General features: G+C 33.9%; 1 protein-coding gene and 1 long non-coding RNA gene across 2 annotated transcripts; both read left to right on the top strand.

The window, feature by feature from the left end:
- The first annotated feature begins 72 nt into the window (after positions 1 to 72).
- LOC146916040 (uncharacterized) lies at positions 73 to 1,782 on the top strand. Its single transcript, XR_015014858.1, has 2 exons — positions 73 to 1,018; positions 1,085 to 1,782. It is a non-coding gene; the product is annotated as an uncharacterized LOC146916040 (long non-coding RNA).
- Positions 1,783 to 7,150: 5,368 nt separating this feature from the next.
- On the top strand, positions 7,151 to 17,232 carry LOC146916039 (uncharacterized). Its single transcript, XM_085718243.1, has 9 exons — positions 7,151 to 8,295; positions 8,489 to 11,108; positions 11,192 to 11,629; positions 13,815 to 14,642; positions 14,743 to 14,860; positions 15,033 to 15,329; positions 15,445 to 15,549; positions 16,138 to 16,685; positions 16,900 to 17,232. The coding sequence occupies exons 2-6, from the start codon at positions 8,497 to 8,499 to the stop codon at positions 15,045 to 15,047; spliced, it is 4,011 nt and encodes a 1,336-aa protein (XP_085574369.1). The 5' UTR covers positions 7,151 to 8,295; positions 8,489 to 8,496; the 3' UTR covers positions 15,048 to 15,329; positions 15,445 to 15,549; positions 16,138 to 16,685; positions 16,900 to 17,232.
- The last annotated feature ends 1,491 nt before the right edge of the window (positions 17,233 to 18,723 follow it).

Genomic DNA, 18,723 nt, shown 5'->3' with positions numbered 1-18,723 from the left:
TTTACATTCCAAAAGTATATAAAAACATTGGATAAATATAAATATGTTTTAAATATAAATATTGACATTATTTAAGGTAGAAATAAAAAAAATCATTCTATAAAGAAAAAATCATAAAAATAAAATAAAACACCATTTATTAAATAAATCTCAGAACCGCCTCAATTTTCTATATATAAAAACATTTGCTAACTCTATTTTATAAATAAATCTACAATATGCTATGTCATTGCTGTTGCAAGTATGTACACAAACATTTTCTAAATCCCTAGCACTGCAGGCCGCAACACTTTTGCAAAGATTCAACGTAGACAAATGGATGCAGCAGGTATATACATTTTAACTTATGATTCCATACTTTTCATTTATTTGTTTGTTGAGTTTATTATTTTTATTTCTTTTAATCTCTATTAAAATATAGATCTGCAATCTCTCCACCTACAGGGAACACTTTGATGTGCAACAGGTTGAAGATGTTCTTTATTTCTTCGTTATCATAGTATATCATGTGTTTTATTTGGTCAATTACAAGTTATATCTGTGATTTCTTTGATTAAAAACTCAAAAGGACATCGGTTATGTCAATTCTATGCGTTGTCAAGTCAAAAGAGAGGTAGATATGAGCTTCTGATGGCAGGTATCAAGAAGTCGTGTGGCGTTTGTGAGTGTACATTTGAATCTCTGTTGATTCTTATATTCTCTGTATTTTTATTTTTTAATTGAAATAGTATTTTTTTTTTTAAGGAATTGAAATAGTAAACATTAGTAAATAGTTTGTTGTCCGTTGAATCTTCATAGTGTAATATTGATCACATATATTATTTGCCTCTCTATTAGGTGGAAAGTTGCCGTTACCTTATTCTAAACTCTTAGTGTAGTTATATGTTAATCTGATACTGTAGGTATAAATGAGCTGGAAACTGCATAATCTAACTACAAATCGATTTTTGCTGATGCTCCTGGGCAAATAATTTGGTCTGTGGCTGAAAATTATCGTTTTGATCCTGCCTTAGTTGAGGTATTTGTTTGTTTGACATTTTAACCTATGAATCTGGTTGTCCATTCACATAATTTTTTTTGGCAGGGCAAGAAACTAATTGCTGACCTTGGGAAAACACCCTCAAGGTAATTGGATTTTTGCAAAATGCTTCCTCAGTTCTACCTTCTCATTTTCTGAATACTCAATTCAGTAGAACAGAACCATATTTTTATTGTACTCAATCCAATGCTCTTTATACTCTCGAGGAATGTTATACCTTTCTTATATTTTTCTTAAAGGTTGTTGTGATTGTATAGATACATTATGGCTGAATAAGAGAGATATATCATCTATATTTTTGTAATTTTTTTTGCTTACTGTAGATAATCTAACTTCAGACAATCTCTCTAAAGTGAAGACGAAGAAACACACAAAGAAGCCTATGGGCCTATGTCCAAGTGGCTAAAATCCTTAAGTGCAATAGGAGAAACCACACATTTTAGGAAATAAGCATAAGATCTCATGGACAAGTGGCTCCATGTTTGAAGTCTTTGGTGCAACAGGAGCATTGTCTCGAAGCAAAAAGAATCAAGCAGAAAACAAAATCGAAGGCTGATAATATGGTTGGATGAATAAGAACAATGCAGTGAGATGTTTAATAGAGTATATGTCACATTGGATGAAAACTTGTAATCGTTTTAGTATGTCATTCAAATTCGGTTGCATAGTTCTAATTGTGTTGCATAATTCATTTACATTATGTAATAATAAGAACCGTGAAGGGGGGAAGTTTTAGAGTATTTGATTCAAATTCTTATTAAAACTTGTAACTAATATTGGTTAATTCAAATATGAATGAAGTCTAAGCAAAGACAAATTTGGCAGGTTCAAAATTTTTTAATCTAGACAACTTTGCGACACATTTAACAAATTTTTAAAAATTATAAATGCAACACTTTCTAATTGTTACTAGTGATACAAAAAGTGTTACAATAATGTAACATTTGCGACACTTTTTAATTGTTACAGATAATACTATAAAATGTAATTAAATCTCTTTAGTAACACAGGCTTCACCTAACAATTGTTCGAGTGTTACTAAATTTAACTAGTAACATTTTTCTTGATTTAGTTACAATTTTCAAGTGTTACTAAATGTCATTATTGTTCTAGTGTTTATTAAATTTCATTTCAATCTCTTGCTTTCCCACTTCCTTGTTTGAATTTCTTTTATTAAATTTGACAGTCTAATGAATTTATTAAATTCATTGCCTTATTAAATTCAATTGCCTAAATTCAATCTCTTAGTCTGGTGCAGGGACAACATGAGCTTATTAAATTTGACGGTCTAATGAATTTGCTGTATCAAATCGTCTTTTCAGACCCATAGGGAAATGAAGGTTATGAATTACACTGGTATATGTGCGTGTTTATAGCCAGATTGAATAATGAAGCAAAATTGTAGCATGAAGAATAGAGTTTGAGCCCATATTTAGTTACTTTGGTCCGTAAGGAACATGGTATATTGTAAAAGTACTAATATTAAACTATGAGTTGATAAGTTTGTTGTAACTGTTAGGATTCCTTTAATAATATCCCGAAAGTGTCGTTTAATGGCAATATCTATAATATGTAGATCATTCCAACTAATTTGGAGTAGAATTGGAAGACATTACAATATAATTTTGAACTTCCAACTAATTTGGAGTAGAACTGGATGACTTTACAATATAATTTTGAGATAATACAGTAGATCGAATTCACTTACCCATAAGAAATGAGTGTGTAGTAGACTTTGTCTTGTTTTTGGATTTCCAACCTGTTGTATTTGGATTAACAAATTCTATTTTGAAATAGAATATCTACCAAAGTTGTTATTAGGTTGAGTAACTACCAAGTCGCTCTCTTTAAGACATTTTGTGGCACTACATAAAGTTGTGCAAGGCACACTGTCAACCACGTCGCCTCCATTATAAAATAAGTCCAGCTACAACTATGCAGTTAACTACTGCACTGTAGAAACTCGTTCGAGATTTACACCCTCAAATATGTTACTAAGATCACTCTTTAATATTGAAACCACTTTAATATGGCATTTTCACCACTCTGTTATGGTGTTGAGACCACTCAAATATGGTGTTACCACCATTCTAATTTTAAGTTCTACAAAATATCATTATGGTACTACAACCACTCAAATATGGTGATACCACCATTTCGACTTTTTAATTTTCTCCTCAAGTAGAAAACTATTGAAAGAATATTTATATACTATTAAGATCATTCTTAATTTCGATGGGCCATTATTGTTCCAAAAGGGACTATGATCTTAAAAGTACTCTTTATTCCAACGGGACATACATTATCGAAGGGACTATGTTTTTAAAACATTTATAATTCCGAAGAGGCATTATACCGAATAGGGACTAAGGTCTTAAGAACACTCTTATTTTCGAAGGGACAAAAAAAGGAGTTGAGGAGAAGAATAGCTAGTCAACACAAGCTGGAGGGAGAAGAGAGAACAAGTTCTCGAGAACTCAATAAAAACTCTTTGGTGTGTTTTTTGAACTGAGTGGAGTCCTATATTTATATAGAAATTTTGTAACTGTTTGTGTAAAAATTGCGGCAGCAGTTACTCTAATGGATAAGATCAAAAGGGAAGTTATCCATTATTCAGTTCAACAACACTTGTGGATAGGATCAAGAGAAACAAATCCACAGAAGTGGAGGAAACAAACTCATTGGATTTGAATGAAGGAAGGATAAGAAATTCAATTGAATTCTTACTCTTATTCTTATCACAACACCATAACTAAATTTATGGGAAGTGATATTCATGAATAAAAACAATAATAATTATTATTTTTATCATTATCAAGTATGTAAAATTAAATACTCCAGTTTAAACACTACTAATGTGTGTGTTCAATTTTATGTGGGAGCCCCACGCTCTGTTTTTTCAATTCACATAACATTAGATCAAAGTATAATTATTTGTGTTTAATCTTCCAATTTTTCTTCCAACATCACATCAGTGTTCAACAATCTCCACTTGAATTTAAAAAATGGTTTCAATAATAACGTCTAAACGTTTCTATAAGTTTGCTAATAAATAAAGGTGTCGCCTACACCTTGAACCTTTGCTTATTGGATAATATTCCGATTTGTTTTTGGGAAACATAATATTCCGATTTAACAAGAGTTGCTTACAGCATTGAACTCTAACTTAGACATAGAACCTGCACATTCATATAGGTGAGTCTATCAAGACTACTCCACTCAACATAGAGTATAGATCTTCAGGCATTAGTCTCATCTCATTGGATGTGTTCAAGACTTTCTTAGTTATTCCTTTCGTCAAAGGATCAACTAATTCTTCATCAGTACGTACATGATCTACTTTAACTGTTCCTTTTCATAGTAACTAGCTCTCTAATTCTTTGTGTTCGTGCAATAATTATTGTCTCTTTCCATTGTAGTAATGTTTCTAAATTTTTGTAATAACTGCAGTACTATCAAAATGAATCAACACTTGGCAACAGTTTCACTCACTAAGGGTTCTCAACTAGCAAACATCTTATCAACTTGCTTCTTACTAGTTTTCTCTAGTGTTCTGCTCCTAGACACGACTCTATATGCATGTGGTATCAGTCACCTCAAGGTCGTCACCTTAAATACAAACGTATCATAGTTATCGTCATTTTGAATACAAAGTATTTTGTCATCTTCATTGGATATAAATATCCTAATTATCTTCATTGGACATACAAAGTATTTTTGTAAGTTGTTGCTTATAATGAAAATGAGTGAGGGAATTAAGTAAGGGCTGATAACAAACACTCCTACAAATAAGGTAAACCTTGACCAAGTAATAATCTTAAGCTTATGAGTATGTTTCATGTGGTTAAGGAACTTATAAAAATAATTTTTAAATAATTTTGAAATAAAAAAGATCTAAAAAATACAACACATTGGTGTAACTAAAGTTGTTGAATAAAACAAAGAATACAATTCACCACATGACTTTTATTCCCCAAAAACCAACCTTGATAATTTCCAAAACCATTATGGCATCTCAAACTAATTAGTTTTTTTCATCTTTGGTAAAAAAGCACCGAGTATATTTTCTATTTTCTATATAGTCTAGACAATAAGTGATTAGTTATTATAATTGGATTTGATTTGATTTGATTTGATTTGAAGTATATAACCTCGAAAAAAATAAAAGATAGACCTCTTGAGAATTCTCACCGCACGCCTTGAGGGAATAATAAAAAGCCCTAAAAAAACCAAGTGAATAAGAGGATAATATAAAGGAAAATGCTTGCTCCTACGAATCAGCTATCCACGAAAACCACGAATTGATATCTGCCATTCATTTTCAAAAACACATGGCCATGATTTCCATTAAATCCGGAATTAATACTTTTCCATCTCTTTAAAACAGAAACGCATTACATTCTTAGAATTCGTTGGTAAATCCTTCGTGGAAAATAGCACTTCTCTAATATAAATAAACTTTCTTCTGGACCTAAATTTATTAGTTCACCTTGATTTGTTTGCTTTTGATTTTATTGCCTAAATCTCCTATAATATCATTTCAATCTCTAGTTTTCCCACTTCTTTGTTTGATTTTCCTTTATTTATATGACTTTAGTTTGGTACGGGGACGACATGAGCTTATTCATTTTGAGGGTCTAATGAATTTGTTTTATCAAATCTTCTTTTCAGACCCATAGAGAAATCAAGGTTATGAATTACCCTGGTATATGTGTGTCTATAGACAGATTTAATAATGAAGCAAAATTGTAACATGAAGAATAGAGTTTGAGCCCATTTAGTTACTTTGGTCGGTAAGGAACATGGTTTTTGTGGCGGTGCTTGTGGTGATTTTTGGTGGTGGCTATGTTTTTTGTGGGTTTTCTTCTATGAGTTTGTTGTTTTTTTGAATGGCTTCTATGAGTTTGTTGTTAATGGGGTTTTTAAATACTTAAGTGGTGATTTTACCTGTGCTTAACTGCGCTCAACTGCAGAAGAGAAGCAAAGTACGGTTACACGAGTTTTTGGTAGGATTGATGGTTATTTTGGATGGGTTTTGAAACGGTTTGGCCCAAGACTTGTTTCTGCTATTGCTCAGGTGTTTAGACTTTGGTTTTTGGAGATGACTTTTTGGTTCTGGTGTTTAGTTTTCATTGTTTTCGGGGGCCCTCAGTAGAGGGTATTTTTGGTTTGTTTGTAGAAGTTTGTATTTGATGCATGGGTGTTTGTTTGGATGTTCCGCATATATACGGCACACTTTTCCTTTGTATGTTCCTACTTAAGACTCCTAGCCAAGCATTCCTTGTACTTGCTAGGATTCTTTGAGTTTTGAATAAACTTCATTATAGCTTCTACAAAAAAAAAAAAAAAGACAAACTATTCAAACAGATTTTTCATTTGAAACTTTCCTTAAAAAAAAATTTGTTAAAAAAACTGTAGAAAAAAAAATTACACTATAAAAATCTATTTTAAAAAAAGCTAAAACAAACGGGCCTTAAATATCATTTCAATCTCTAGTTTTCCCACTTCTTTGTTTGAATTGCTTTAATTAATATGACTTTAGTTTGGTACATGGACAACATGAGCTTATGAAATTTGACGGTCTAATGAATTTGCTTTATCAAATCCTCTTTTCAGACCCATAGAGAAATCAAGGTTATGAGTTACACTGGTGTATGTGCCTGTTTATAGACAGATTGAATAATGAAGCAAAATTGTAGCATGAAGAATAGAGTTTGAGCCCATTTAGTTACTTTGGTCTGTAAGGAACATGGTATATTGTAAAAGTACTAATATTAAACTATGAGTTGATAAGTTTGTTGTAATTGTTAGGATTCCTTTAATAGTTTGTGTAATATCTATAATATGTAGATCATTCCAACTAATTTGGAGTAGAACTGATATAGGAGGGTTTTCTTAGTAATTTTATAGTATTTTATTTTATTTTGGCCCACGGGTTTGTTATTTCTTTCACTATATAAGCAGAACTTATGTAGCCTAAGAAGCACACTTTTTGATTCAATAATATTTTAGAGAGTTTTTCTTAATTTCTGGTGGATTTCGGAAACCCTTATTTTAATAGGTTTGTCGCTTGCAACCCTATTTTCTCAAGTTTGTCGCTTGCAAACTTACACTACAAGAAAGCTTGTGTATTCCGACCAAAATTTTCCGAGGAACAATGGTTTCTCGCTAAAATTAAGGATTTCCGAGGAACTTTTTCCTCGGTATGTACAAGTCAGAATCTCTGCTCCTCCCTCCTGCAAATTCAGTGGGGCGCGCTTTTCCAAGTTAAATACCGAGGAAGATGTTCCTCGGAAAACATGTTGTCATTATTAAATTCTTTTCAAAGCGTGTATGACCGTTGTAATGTATTAAACAAGGATTTTATATAGCAGGCAGCTAGCTTGTAATAATTTCCCTCAGTAATTTTTACAACAAACTTTTAATTATATTACCTACCTCCCTCTTTTCAAAGCGTGTAGTCCCCATCCTCCACCGTTTCTTGTAATGCTTTCATCTATAAACAAGGATTCTAAATTTTTTCAAGAACTTCTTCATTCTCTAAAAATCATTTTCACTTAAATCATCTGAAATTTAGCATCAAATCATTGTTATTGGTAAGTTTTACAAATGTATTTTTATTTTATTTATATTGTTGATTTAGTTTTTTTGTACAATGTTAATTTATCAATTTATTTATAATCTCACTATCATTAATTATTTATATACTTTTGATAATAGTTATTTATAATTTTCACTGTCAATTTCTTGTTGATGCTTAATTTTTTCTATTTATTGCATAAATTTATTTATTTTTTATTTTTATTTTTAATTCTTTAAATGTAAGGTTAATTAGTAGTAAAAATGTTAATTTGTAAAAAGAAATTGTGTTGGTAAAAAAAATGTTAGTAAAAAGTTACGTAGTTTTAAAATATTAGCTTCTTTAAAAAATTAATAAAAATATTAGTTAATAAAAATGTTAGTTCATGATTAAAATGTTGTGAAAAAAATTTGTTAGTAATAAAAACGTTGTTACTTAATTACAGAAATTGTTAGTTGGTAAATAGGTAGTAATAAAAACGCTAGTTAGTAAAAATCTTAGTAACAAAAATCTTAGTTCATAAATTTTAGTATATACATGTGACATATAATATGTGTAATTCATGTAAATTGTAAATAACTAATTTGATAGTTTTTTTGTCGTTAGACGTGCATGTTGTCGTTGTTGCCGCTGTTGATTTTTCTGGATATTTTTCATCGGATTACAACTTGATCAGGTTAGTTTCTTAAATTAATTTAATATTATTACATGTGTGTTTTAAATTTTAAATTTATTTATATATAACTTTATTGATTAAATATGCATGGATATTGGTATAAAAAAATATAATATGCATAAATTTATTAGTTTTTGTTTTAAGAAATGCATAATAGTTTTTTTTTAAATAGAATTTAACCAAATGTCAACAGTGCAGAAGATGGATCAATATTATTACTACCGAAGTTGGATGTACGATAGAACTTTTCCGGGGAGAACCAAACTTAAACCGCAATTTGAGGAAGGAATTCATGGATTTGTTGCTTTTGCCATGTCACAAAACACTTATGAGAGGGAGGGAGGGATAAGATGTCCGTGTCTTAATTGTACGTGTAGATTGATACAGAGCGGAGAAGATGTCATCAAACATTTAAAAAAAGTTGGCTTTATGGATTCCTATTGGGTGTGGACTAATCATGGTGAACAAATGCCGCCTATTAATACTGGGTTCAATGTGAACACACATGCTTCATGCAGTGGAACACATACAGAGAATGTTGAACAGTTTGACATGATGGATGATATGATTGGTGACGCTCTTGGAGTGAACATGTCTTATGATGAGCCGGTTGAAGAGGAGCTACCCCCGAACAAGAAAGCACAAGATTTTTACAACCTGTTGGAAAAGATAAATGAACCGTTGTTTGAAGGATCAAATGACTCTAAATTATCCATGTGCGCGAGACTTTTAGCTGCCAAGTCAAATTGGAATGTACCTGATAAGTGCTTGGAGCATTTTGTGAAAATGCTTTTGGATGCTACTCCCATCAAAGACAATCTTCCGAAAAGTTATTATGAGGCCAAGAGATTAGTGTCGAAGTTGGGATTAGAATCTAAAAGGATTGATTGTTGTAGTAATGGGTGCATGTTGTTCTATGACAATGAATTCGGTACAAATGATGGTGCACTAGAGGAGTGTAAATTTTGCAATGAACCGAGGTATGTTGTTCGCAATGATGATGTTCACCGTAATCACAAACGAATCCCGGTTAAGTCAATGTTTTACCTGCCAATAATACCAAGACTGCAGAGGTTGTATGCATCAATGCAAACTGCTGGTAAAATGACTTGGCATTACTACAATAAGTCAAATCCACCTGAGATGCGGCATCCTTGTGACGGTGAGGCATGGAAGCATTTTGACCGTGTTCATCATGATTTTGCATCAGATCCACGAAATGTGAGATTGGGATTATGCTCTGATGGCTTTACACCATATATCCAAGCGTCTGCAACGCCTTATTCTTGTTGGCCAATTATTGTTACCCCGTATAACCTCCCTCCTGAGATGTGTATGTCAAAACCTTACATGTTCTTGACTTGTATTATACCGGGACCATCGAGTCCACTTGATGGCATTGATGTGTTTTTACAACCCTTGATTGATGATCTGAAGAGGTTGTGGATTGGTCAATTGACATATGATATTGCAAAGAGGGGGAATTTCAATATGAGGGCGTATTTGATGTGGACTATCAACGACTTTCCCGCATATGGGATGTTGTCTGGTTGGAGTACTCATGGTAGACTTGCTTGCCCTCATTGTATGGAGAAGACAAAGGCGTTTACTTTGGACTATGGAGGAAAGGCTTCATGGTTTGACCATAGGATGTTTTTACCTGAAAGTCATGTATTTCGGAGGAAAAGAAATATGTTCAGGAAAGATAAAATAGAAAAAGATGGTCCGCCTCCTAAGGTATCATCTCGAGAAGTGTTCCGTAGGGTCTGTGGACTATCGAGATTCCCAGATGTTGGCAAAAGAATCAGATACCATAAATATGGGGAAAAGCACAACTGGATCAAAAGAAGTATTTTTTGGGACCTTCCTTATTGGAAAGACAATTTACTGAGACATAATCTTGATGTTATGCACATTGAAAAGAATTTTTTTGACAATATACTTCACACAGTGATGAATGTCTCAGGTAAAACAAAAGATAATGAGAAGGCTAGACTGGATTTGTCGGTGTTTTGTAAGAGACCAGAAATGGAACTACAACCTCTTCCAAATGGAAAATTTCGAAAACCCAAGGCTATTTTTAGTCTAACCTCTGATGAAGCAAAATCTGTTTGTATGTGGTTAAAAGAGCTAAGGATGCCGGATGGTTATTCTTCAAATTTAGCAAGGTGTGCCGACGTCAACAAGGGTAAGGTGCGTGGGATGAAAAGTCATGATGGTCATGTTTTCATGGAACGCTTACTTCCAATTGCGTTTAGTTCATTGCCAAACAATGTTATAAAACCATTGACTGAAGTTAGCCAATTTTTTAAAGATCTTTGTGCTTCAACTCTAAGAACGGATGAACTTGTTAAAATGGACCAGAATATGCCAGTCACTCTTTGTAAACTTGAGCAAGTTTTCCCACCGGGTTTCTTTGATTCTATGGAACATCTGTCGGTTCATCTCGCTTACGAAGCCATGCTCGACGGACCTGTTCAATATAGGTTGATGTATCCTTTTGAAAGATGCATGGGTGATGCAAAGCGATGTGTGAAGAATAAGGCTAAGGTTGAGGGATCAATACGCACAGCTTACACATTGAAGGAAGCAAATTATTTTATCTCTCATTACTTCAAAAAATCGACATTGACTCCAACAAACACACAAAATGAAGTTGATGCTGCAAGTGGAAGTCACTCATTTGCATTATCGGTCTTTTGTCTTCCCGGGCGTCATGTTGGGAACAAAGAATATTGGATGAAAGATGAAGAGTTGCGGTCAGCTGAAGTTCATGTGTTGATTAATTGCACTGAAGTTAAACCATACCTCGAGTACGTCCATCATATATATGTTTATTTTAATCCCATATAATTTTTTTAATATTACTAAAGCTAACTTTTGAATTTCACCACAGGGCATTTTTGAGTTGGGCAAACGTTGGTGAACAACAATCTTCTGGTTTTATATATGCTAATTTTCCAGAATGGTTTAAATATCAAGTATCAATTATTGAACCTACTAGAGGGGTCAGTCATCTGAGAGGACTAGCTCAAGGGCCAGAGAGGTTTGCCAAAGAATATCACACTTACTTTGTGAATGGATATAAATTTCATACTCATGCATGGACGATGGGCAAAAAAACATATAACAGTGGTGTTTACGTAAAAGGAGTCGGAGAAGGAGGTGTAGATGACTTCTATGGCGTGATTAAAAACATATATGAACTGTCTTACCAATATGTAGAACATGAGAACAAAGTTGTGTTATTTTACTGTGATTGGTTTGAGCCTTCTAGGAATGGGACAAAAATTGACCCAATCACCAAAATCGTTGACATACGAATGGACAAAAGGTATAATGCGTTTGACCCATTCATCATGGCACATAATGTCAAACAAGTGTATTATGTACCTTATCCTTCGTTTCAGCAACGCAAACGAGGATGGTGTGCAGCCATCAAGACAAACCCAAGAGGTCACATTGAAACAAACATCCCAATTGAAGAAACAGCTTACCAAGATAATGAAATGTCATCTGTTCCTAATGAAATTGAAGTCGAACCAATTACAGGTTTGGTTGACCAAGAAGTTGGTGGTCAAGAAGTTGAAGTTAACTTGTTGGATGACAATGAGGAGGTGGCAGATAGCAGTGGAGATAACATGTCTTACAATGGGGGTGATACAGATAGTGATGATGATATATAGGATTTTGATTAAAATATTTGTGTAACATTTCAATTTCTTTGAAATATTGTGAAGCATTTGAGAGTAATGATGAATTTATTAGTTTTAATGTGTCTTTATCTTCTTTTTTAGTTGTAGAATTTTGTTAACGAGTGTCTTCGAAATACTCTTTAAACATTATTTATTGTCTAGCATTTCTCTTAGTGTTTTTTTTTATAGGGAATTTATCTTAGTTTTATTTTTTTGAAGGACATTTTTCACTCTCCCGCTCTCTTTTTTCATGTGGCGCGTCCTAGTTTTCAACTTATTTCATTATTTTTTTTCTTTTTCCTTTTTTTTCAATAACAAAAATCATTTTGATACATTTGGAGAGCACTCTGTCTCACTCTTTCTCTCTCTCTCTCTCTCACAACGCAGATCTGGCGACTCACTCACAGAACCAAACCCGTTGAAGAACTCTAACCGGATCCTCCCTTACCGTAACCGAAGCTGGGTCACACAACCATTGAAGAACTCAATCGATTATTCAAAGGTATTCTCATCCTTTTGTTGTATGATTTGGTGATTAGGGTTTATAATCTTTGAAATATTTTTAGTGATTCTTCTCAAATCTTTCAATAGAAGCTAAAAAGAATCAAGCTGAACCCACAAAACCCTTTTTCCCCAAAATTCCATTTTTCATTTTAGCTTAAAGTTGACGATTTCTGGTGCGGTTGAAAGGGCATCAAGCAATATTTTGTTGCGGTTGAAAGGGAGGAATGGAAGTTTGATACACTGTGTGATCTATATGATACTCTCACCATCACCCTTTTCGCTACTAGGTAGTAGTTGGTATTGCTTTAAATTTCGATGTGTTTCCGTATAGTTATATAAGGACTCTGGATTTTCTTGATGTATTTGTTTTAGAGTTGTCATCATCTATGTATTCATGAATCTGATGTAGTGACCTTGTCGCCATGGTACTTTGTTCCATGCTTTTGTGAATAATGCATTGAAAAAGAATAATTCATATATTCTTGGTTTATGTGAGATTTTAGGTCAATAATGTTTAACTTGAATAATCACGTGAATTGAATAATCATTGGTTTCTGTGTGGTACTTTGTTCCATGCTTTTGTGAATAATTCATATATTCCATGGTACACACACACACACAATTTTATGTGAGATTTTAGGTCAATGATTCCATGCTTTGTTCCTCTCTTTCTTTGTATTAAAATTACGGGTATGCTTTCTAATAATTTATGATTTGATTAGTTATATATAACAATATGCAATAAGCCTATAGCCAGTTGTTAGTATCACTTTTCGAGTACGAATTTCGTTTATGCTTATTGAAACAAGAGGGATTTGAACTGCAGTTTTGATGTTTGTTTAATGTCGTTGAACATAGAAACCTGAATATTGATTTGGGGCTTGTTTGGATTGGCTTGTTTGAGCTTATTCACTAGCTAGCATCTAGTTTATTAGTTGCACTCATGTTTTTGAAAATAAAGTTGAGAATTGTGTTCGTGTGATTGCAACTACAATAATGTTATACGAATGATGGGAGCTTTAATGTGATTTATAGAAATCAGAATGCCTATAATATTTAGTTTGCATTATATTAATTTCAAGTGTGGACTAAATGATGCTTTTGTCATCACTATATGTATTGTTGAATTGAGCTTTAATGTAACTTGTACTCTCAGTTAGCCCTTTTCTAGGATTGATATTTATTTTGAATTGCATATGTGTGCTACTGCTATATACATTGGAGCACTCTCAATAGCCATATTTTTTATCTCTGTTACTACATTTTGGACAATTTTGGCTATTTTGATCTCTGTTACTCATGTTTATTATTTTTGTGTAGTTATTCAGCCATGCCACCCAAAAAAGGTGAAAACAAAAAGAGTACTAAACGGAGGACGAAATTCGTTGAACATATAGTTGAGACAGACCCGTCGTTACAGTTTATTCCGATGCCGACTCAAAATGACCATGGTTCTTCAACGGTACAGACTCCACCAACTTACTGTGCACCATTTCCTACATATCCATTGCCTCCACGTCCTGCGCAGACACATCCATCATACCCTACACAAAATCCATCATTCCCGACACTCACTCAACCATTATTCCATTCTTCTACTCCACCCACATACATCACTACTCCATTCCCTACACCCACTACTTCAGCTGTCCATTCCCACTCCCCACATCATCGTTCACATGTCCCTACACAATATCCATCATTCCCGACACACACTCAACCATTATTCCCTTCATCTACTCCACCCACATACATCACTACTCCATTCCCTACACCCACTACTTCAGCTATCCATTCACACTCCCCAAATTTCCGACAACGTCCACTTATTCCTGGACCACGTTTAAATCCACCAGGAGAATTCATGAATCTATTGTCTTCACAACCATCTGCTGAAGTCTTCATGCCAGTACCCACCATTTTGAACCAGGAGCAACAACATGATCCACAACATGAGCTGCCACATGTACAAGAAGAGCAAGAACATGAGCAAGATGAGGGACAATACCAAGAGGATGAGGAGGAAGACCAAGAGGAGGAGGAGGAAGGCCAGGAGGATGATGATGATGAGGAGGACGAGCAATGTATTGAGGAACATCCAAAACATCCAATCTGTAATCGATTTATTATCGAGCCTATTGGTCGAGGGTAAGTATTAACAAATTAATTTTATATTTATATTTTGACTTAACTTTTATTAATTTTTGAATTTAACAATTTAATTCATATATTTCAAATTTTTATTTAGGTTGGAGCCCAATGCGGTCGTAGCCAAATACATCAGGTTGGCAATACAAACCAACTTCAAGCAATTTTGGAAAGCTTATAGTGATGTTGATGAGGACTTGATTTTTCGTTGGTTTCAGGTAACTTGAAATAAATACATATAAGTTCTTATTCAGGGTCAAGTTACTATCATGCATCTGATTTAGTTCATATGTTTTATTTCGGAACTATGTTTACAGTAATCAATTTTGTGAGAGGTAAAAGCGAGTTTATAAAAATATAAAGTTGATTTTGATAATACATTTGATGCAGAAAAAATGTGTTTAGGAGTCTCGCTATGATGCTCAGGTTAAGAAGAATTTTCATTACCGAGCTCAAAACCGTTTCTCAGATATGATGTCAACATTTAGACGAAAGCATGCTAAAAAACCTGAATGGTTTCCAAAGTTTATAGGAGTAGACATTTGGCCTCGCTTAGTAGATCATTGGGCTACAGATCCAACATTTAAAAAACGTTCACAAATTGGAAAAGTTAACCGAGCGTCAGAGAAGGGAGGTTGCCTGCACGCAGGTGGTTCTGCAAGTGCTTATACAACCAGTCAACGCATGGTAAAAATACATTTAATTCTTAATTTTATATATTTGTATATATTTAGTTACTCATAAATTCTGACTAACTTTATTTTTGACCACTTATAATTAATTTTATGTCGTGCTAAATTAGAAACGCACTCTCGGGCGACTTCCATTTATTAATGAATTGCACAAAGAACGGTACATGAAAAAAGGCAAACGTGAATATGTTGATTCTCGTGCTAAAACCATTCAGGTAAATTTACAATTTGATAATATTGAATTGTCTGATTTATTCTTTTACCTGAATTTATGGTATTATTAGGAAGTGTATTCAGTTTGATGTTAGGTGAGAAAATGAGCATGAAGTACCAATAGAGAATGCCTTATGCATGTCTGAGGCCTTGCCACAATTTTGGCTGCTGTTACAGGTGTTGTGCCTGTTCCGCTAAGTCTTTTTCGGCTAGGAGGGAGTTTTTTGCGGTTCTGGCTATTTATTGTATCAGGGGCTTTTATTTCTTTTTGATGGGACTGTTCTATTCCATATTGTGCTCTTGTTGGCATTAGTTTGGTATAGTCTGTCTTGGCCCCTTTGTATTTTTCTTGCCGTTTGCACTTCTGGTGCGTGGCTATTAATGAATACGCTGCTTCAAAAATAAAATGTTGAAATCTCTTGCTCCTAACCGGAAAAGATCCTCATGTATCTAGCTAGCAGCCCAGATAGACCAGAAAACACTAACCCACACTCAATAATATTAGAACTCATGTATATATTAGTTGATGATTAGTTAATTATCTAATTAGTAATCCAATTTGATGTCTGGTTTATTCATTTACCATACAGGAGGGGTTTGATGAAAGGGCTAAAAAGGTATTATCTCAATCTGATGGCTCATCTCCGACGGGTACAATGCGTTCACTTGATCATTCTACTGCACAAACCATTTGGAAGGAAACAGTCGGACGTGGAAAAAGTAGCAAATATTATGGTGCTGGAACCATGTCCTCCAACTTGGTACACAATAGATGTATTTATGAACGATCTATTGATGGAGAAGGCGGTTCTCGTAATGTGGAGATGACCCCTGAAATGGTGACACTGATACAACAATTGAGTCAACAGATGCAGGCTCGAAATCAAGAGCTTGAACAAGTGAGGACTCAAAGTCAAAAAGAGCTTGAAGAGATGAGGACTCAGTTAAAACAACAAGAAGACTTTTTCATGCAAGAAATTCGGCGTAACAGAGAGTTGGTAGAAATGATGGAAAGGAGGGTTGATAGACGGGACCGTAGATGCCGCCGACTCTTGCCTCAACAAGATTCTGGAAATAATGAATCTCTTTCTTCAAAAGACGGTGATGATGGTGATGAGGACTCAGAAAATGCATGAAGGTATAAATCATGCTTTTTCATACATTTTGCTGTGATTTTGTTACTATACTGGATTTCCAAATTGGTTGGCATGAAACCCTTGCATTCAATTAAATTTTTGCATATTATTTGTTAAGTTGTTACCTTGCTTTACCGTGATGCTGTTTATTTGTAGTGTTTATGTTAAGGCTTGATGAAATTTTAAAAGATTTTATTCTCTCTTGTATCCCTTCAGATGTCAAAAAGGATAAAGGAATGCATCTTTGGGATTCATGTTCATCGGAAGAATTAGACCGCTGTGTTTTAGGAGTAGATTTCATAACATTGGTATGAGCTTTTCTCTTTTTGAATCATCATAAGTTTGATGATTTGGTGCTACTGCTTCGAGACTCTGCATATGTTAGTTAGGATTAATGCTAGTTAGAACTAATTAAGTTGTTTTTGTAATAATATTTGTATTTGATATGTTTCTCTTTGCAATCAAATAACAATGTCTCTTGTCAACATATTTGTAATCCTAACAATATACATTAACAACTTCGCTGCTTTTTGAAAGGCGATGTGTTTTGAATCTGCTTGGGGTCTGTTCTTGCGGTTTATTCAGCTGTCATGTAGCAGGTTTTTGGTTCTGCTGTTTGGTGCTTTGGAGGGCTGTACATAGCTGTTTTTTCTGTTTTCTTTACCTCCATTTGCTGCTAGGCTTTTTCCCCTGCTACCACCCTCGGCTGCTGTGTGTTATCAGTTGGCTGGGGTGTGTTTTTTGGTTGTAACAGCTTGTCACTTTGCACTTCTTGTGCGTGACCTTCAATATATATACGCCGTTTCAAAAAAAAAAAAAACTTCGCTGCTAAAACCACTGTAATAGGCTTGTTTTTGCTGTTTGGCGCAGTGTCTATCGACAAGCTTTGTTAGTTGTTAGAGCAGCAGTCTCTTTTTGCATGTATAGTTTTTTAGGGGCTTTCCGTGTTCGTCGGAGGGTTTTGGTGTTTTCAATTTTAAAATATTTGGCATTTTTTTTGAAATTTGAAATTTAAAACTTGGCGCTTTTTTGAAATTTGGAATTTTAAAATATTTGGCGCTTTTTTGAAATTTAAAATTTTGAAACACAGGAAACTAATTATAATTTTAATATTTTTTTAAATATAATATATTCCGAGGACAAAGTTCCTCGGAAATGCTAGTCACTTCTATGTCATCCACAGCAGGTGCGTCAGTCTGTGCTTCTGCCATCACATCTTAATTCCGAGGACATATTTCCTCGGAATGAAAAGTTCCTCGGAAATTTCCTCGGTATTTGGATTGCAACCAACAATTTTTCCAGGACATGAGTTCCTCGGAAAAAGTTGGAATTCCGAGGAGATTTAGATGACTTCCAAGGAATTTTGTGCCTCGGAATTTCATTGCCTTCTTGTAGTGTTATTCCTTTTCAATCTAGGTTTAGCGCTTGCTAGCCTACGCTTCCATACTGTGTCAAGAACCTGATGACTTTACAATATAATTTTGAGCCAATAGAGTAGATTGAATTCACTAACACATAAGAATTGAGTGTGTAGTAAAATTTGTGCACCTCTTTAAACTTAATTTATTTTAGACTTGGGTGGCAATGAAGTTATGATTTTAATTTGTAAACTGTTTAAGGATTAGTTTAGGTCAGATAAAGAATTTGAATGTATTTTCCAGCGATAGGGCTTGATTAAGTAACTTATTAAATCTCTGCTATATTTATTCGACCTAATGTGAAACGAGAAAGCTAAACTTTTCAATCTTTATTACACCATGAGCAGATTCCAACCAATAAGAAAGAAGCACTTGTTACTTGCAGTACAAGTAACAATAGAGTAGTACAATCTAGTTAGTTTGTAGTACAAATCTGACTTGTATATAAACTCATGTACTCCATTCATTTCAATCTAATGAAAATAGTTTCAGTTTCTCAATATCATAATATGGTATCAAGAGCTTTCTGTTTCAGAAAGTTTGTTACGATTCAGTTACAAGCTTCCGCCATTGTTGTACGGACTTGAAGCTTCCGCCATTGTTGTGCGTTTTTGAAGCTTCA

This window comes from Medicago sativa, chromosome 6 (assembly GCF_051527215.1).
Source record: "Medicago sativa cultivar Bolivia chromosome 6, Bolivia_mono, whole genome shotgun sequence".
Taxonomy (NCBI): Eukaryota; Viridiplantae; Streptophyta; class Magnoliopsida; order Fabales; family Fabaceae; genus Medicago; species Medicago sativa.
This window is presented reverse-complemented; position numbering and strand designations above follow the sequence as displayed.

Bases quoted from the DNA above. Each gene is read 5' to 3' on its own strand.
- LOC146916039 (XM_085718243.1), top strand. From the start codon at position 8,497: ATGGATCAATATTATTACTACCGAAGTTGGATGTACGATAGAACTTTT. The intron at 11,109-11,191 runs GTACGTCCATCA...ATTTCACCACAG, and splicing joins GAAGTTAAACCATACCTCGA to GGCATTTTTGAGTTGGGCAA. The intron at 14,643-14,742 runs GTAAGTATTAAC...ATTTTTATTTAG, and splicing joins ATCGAGCCTATTGGTCGAGG to GTTGGAGCCCAATGCGGTCG.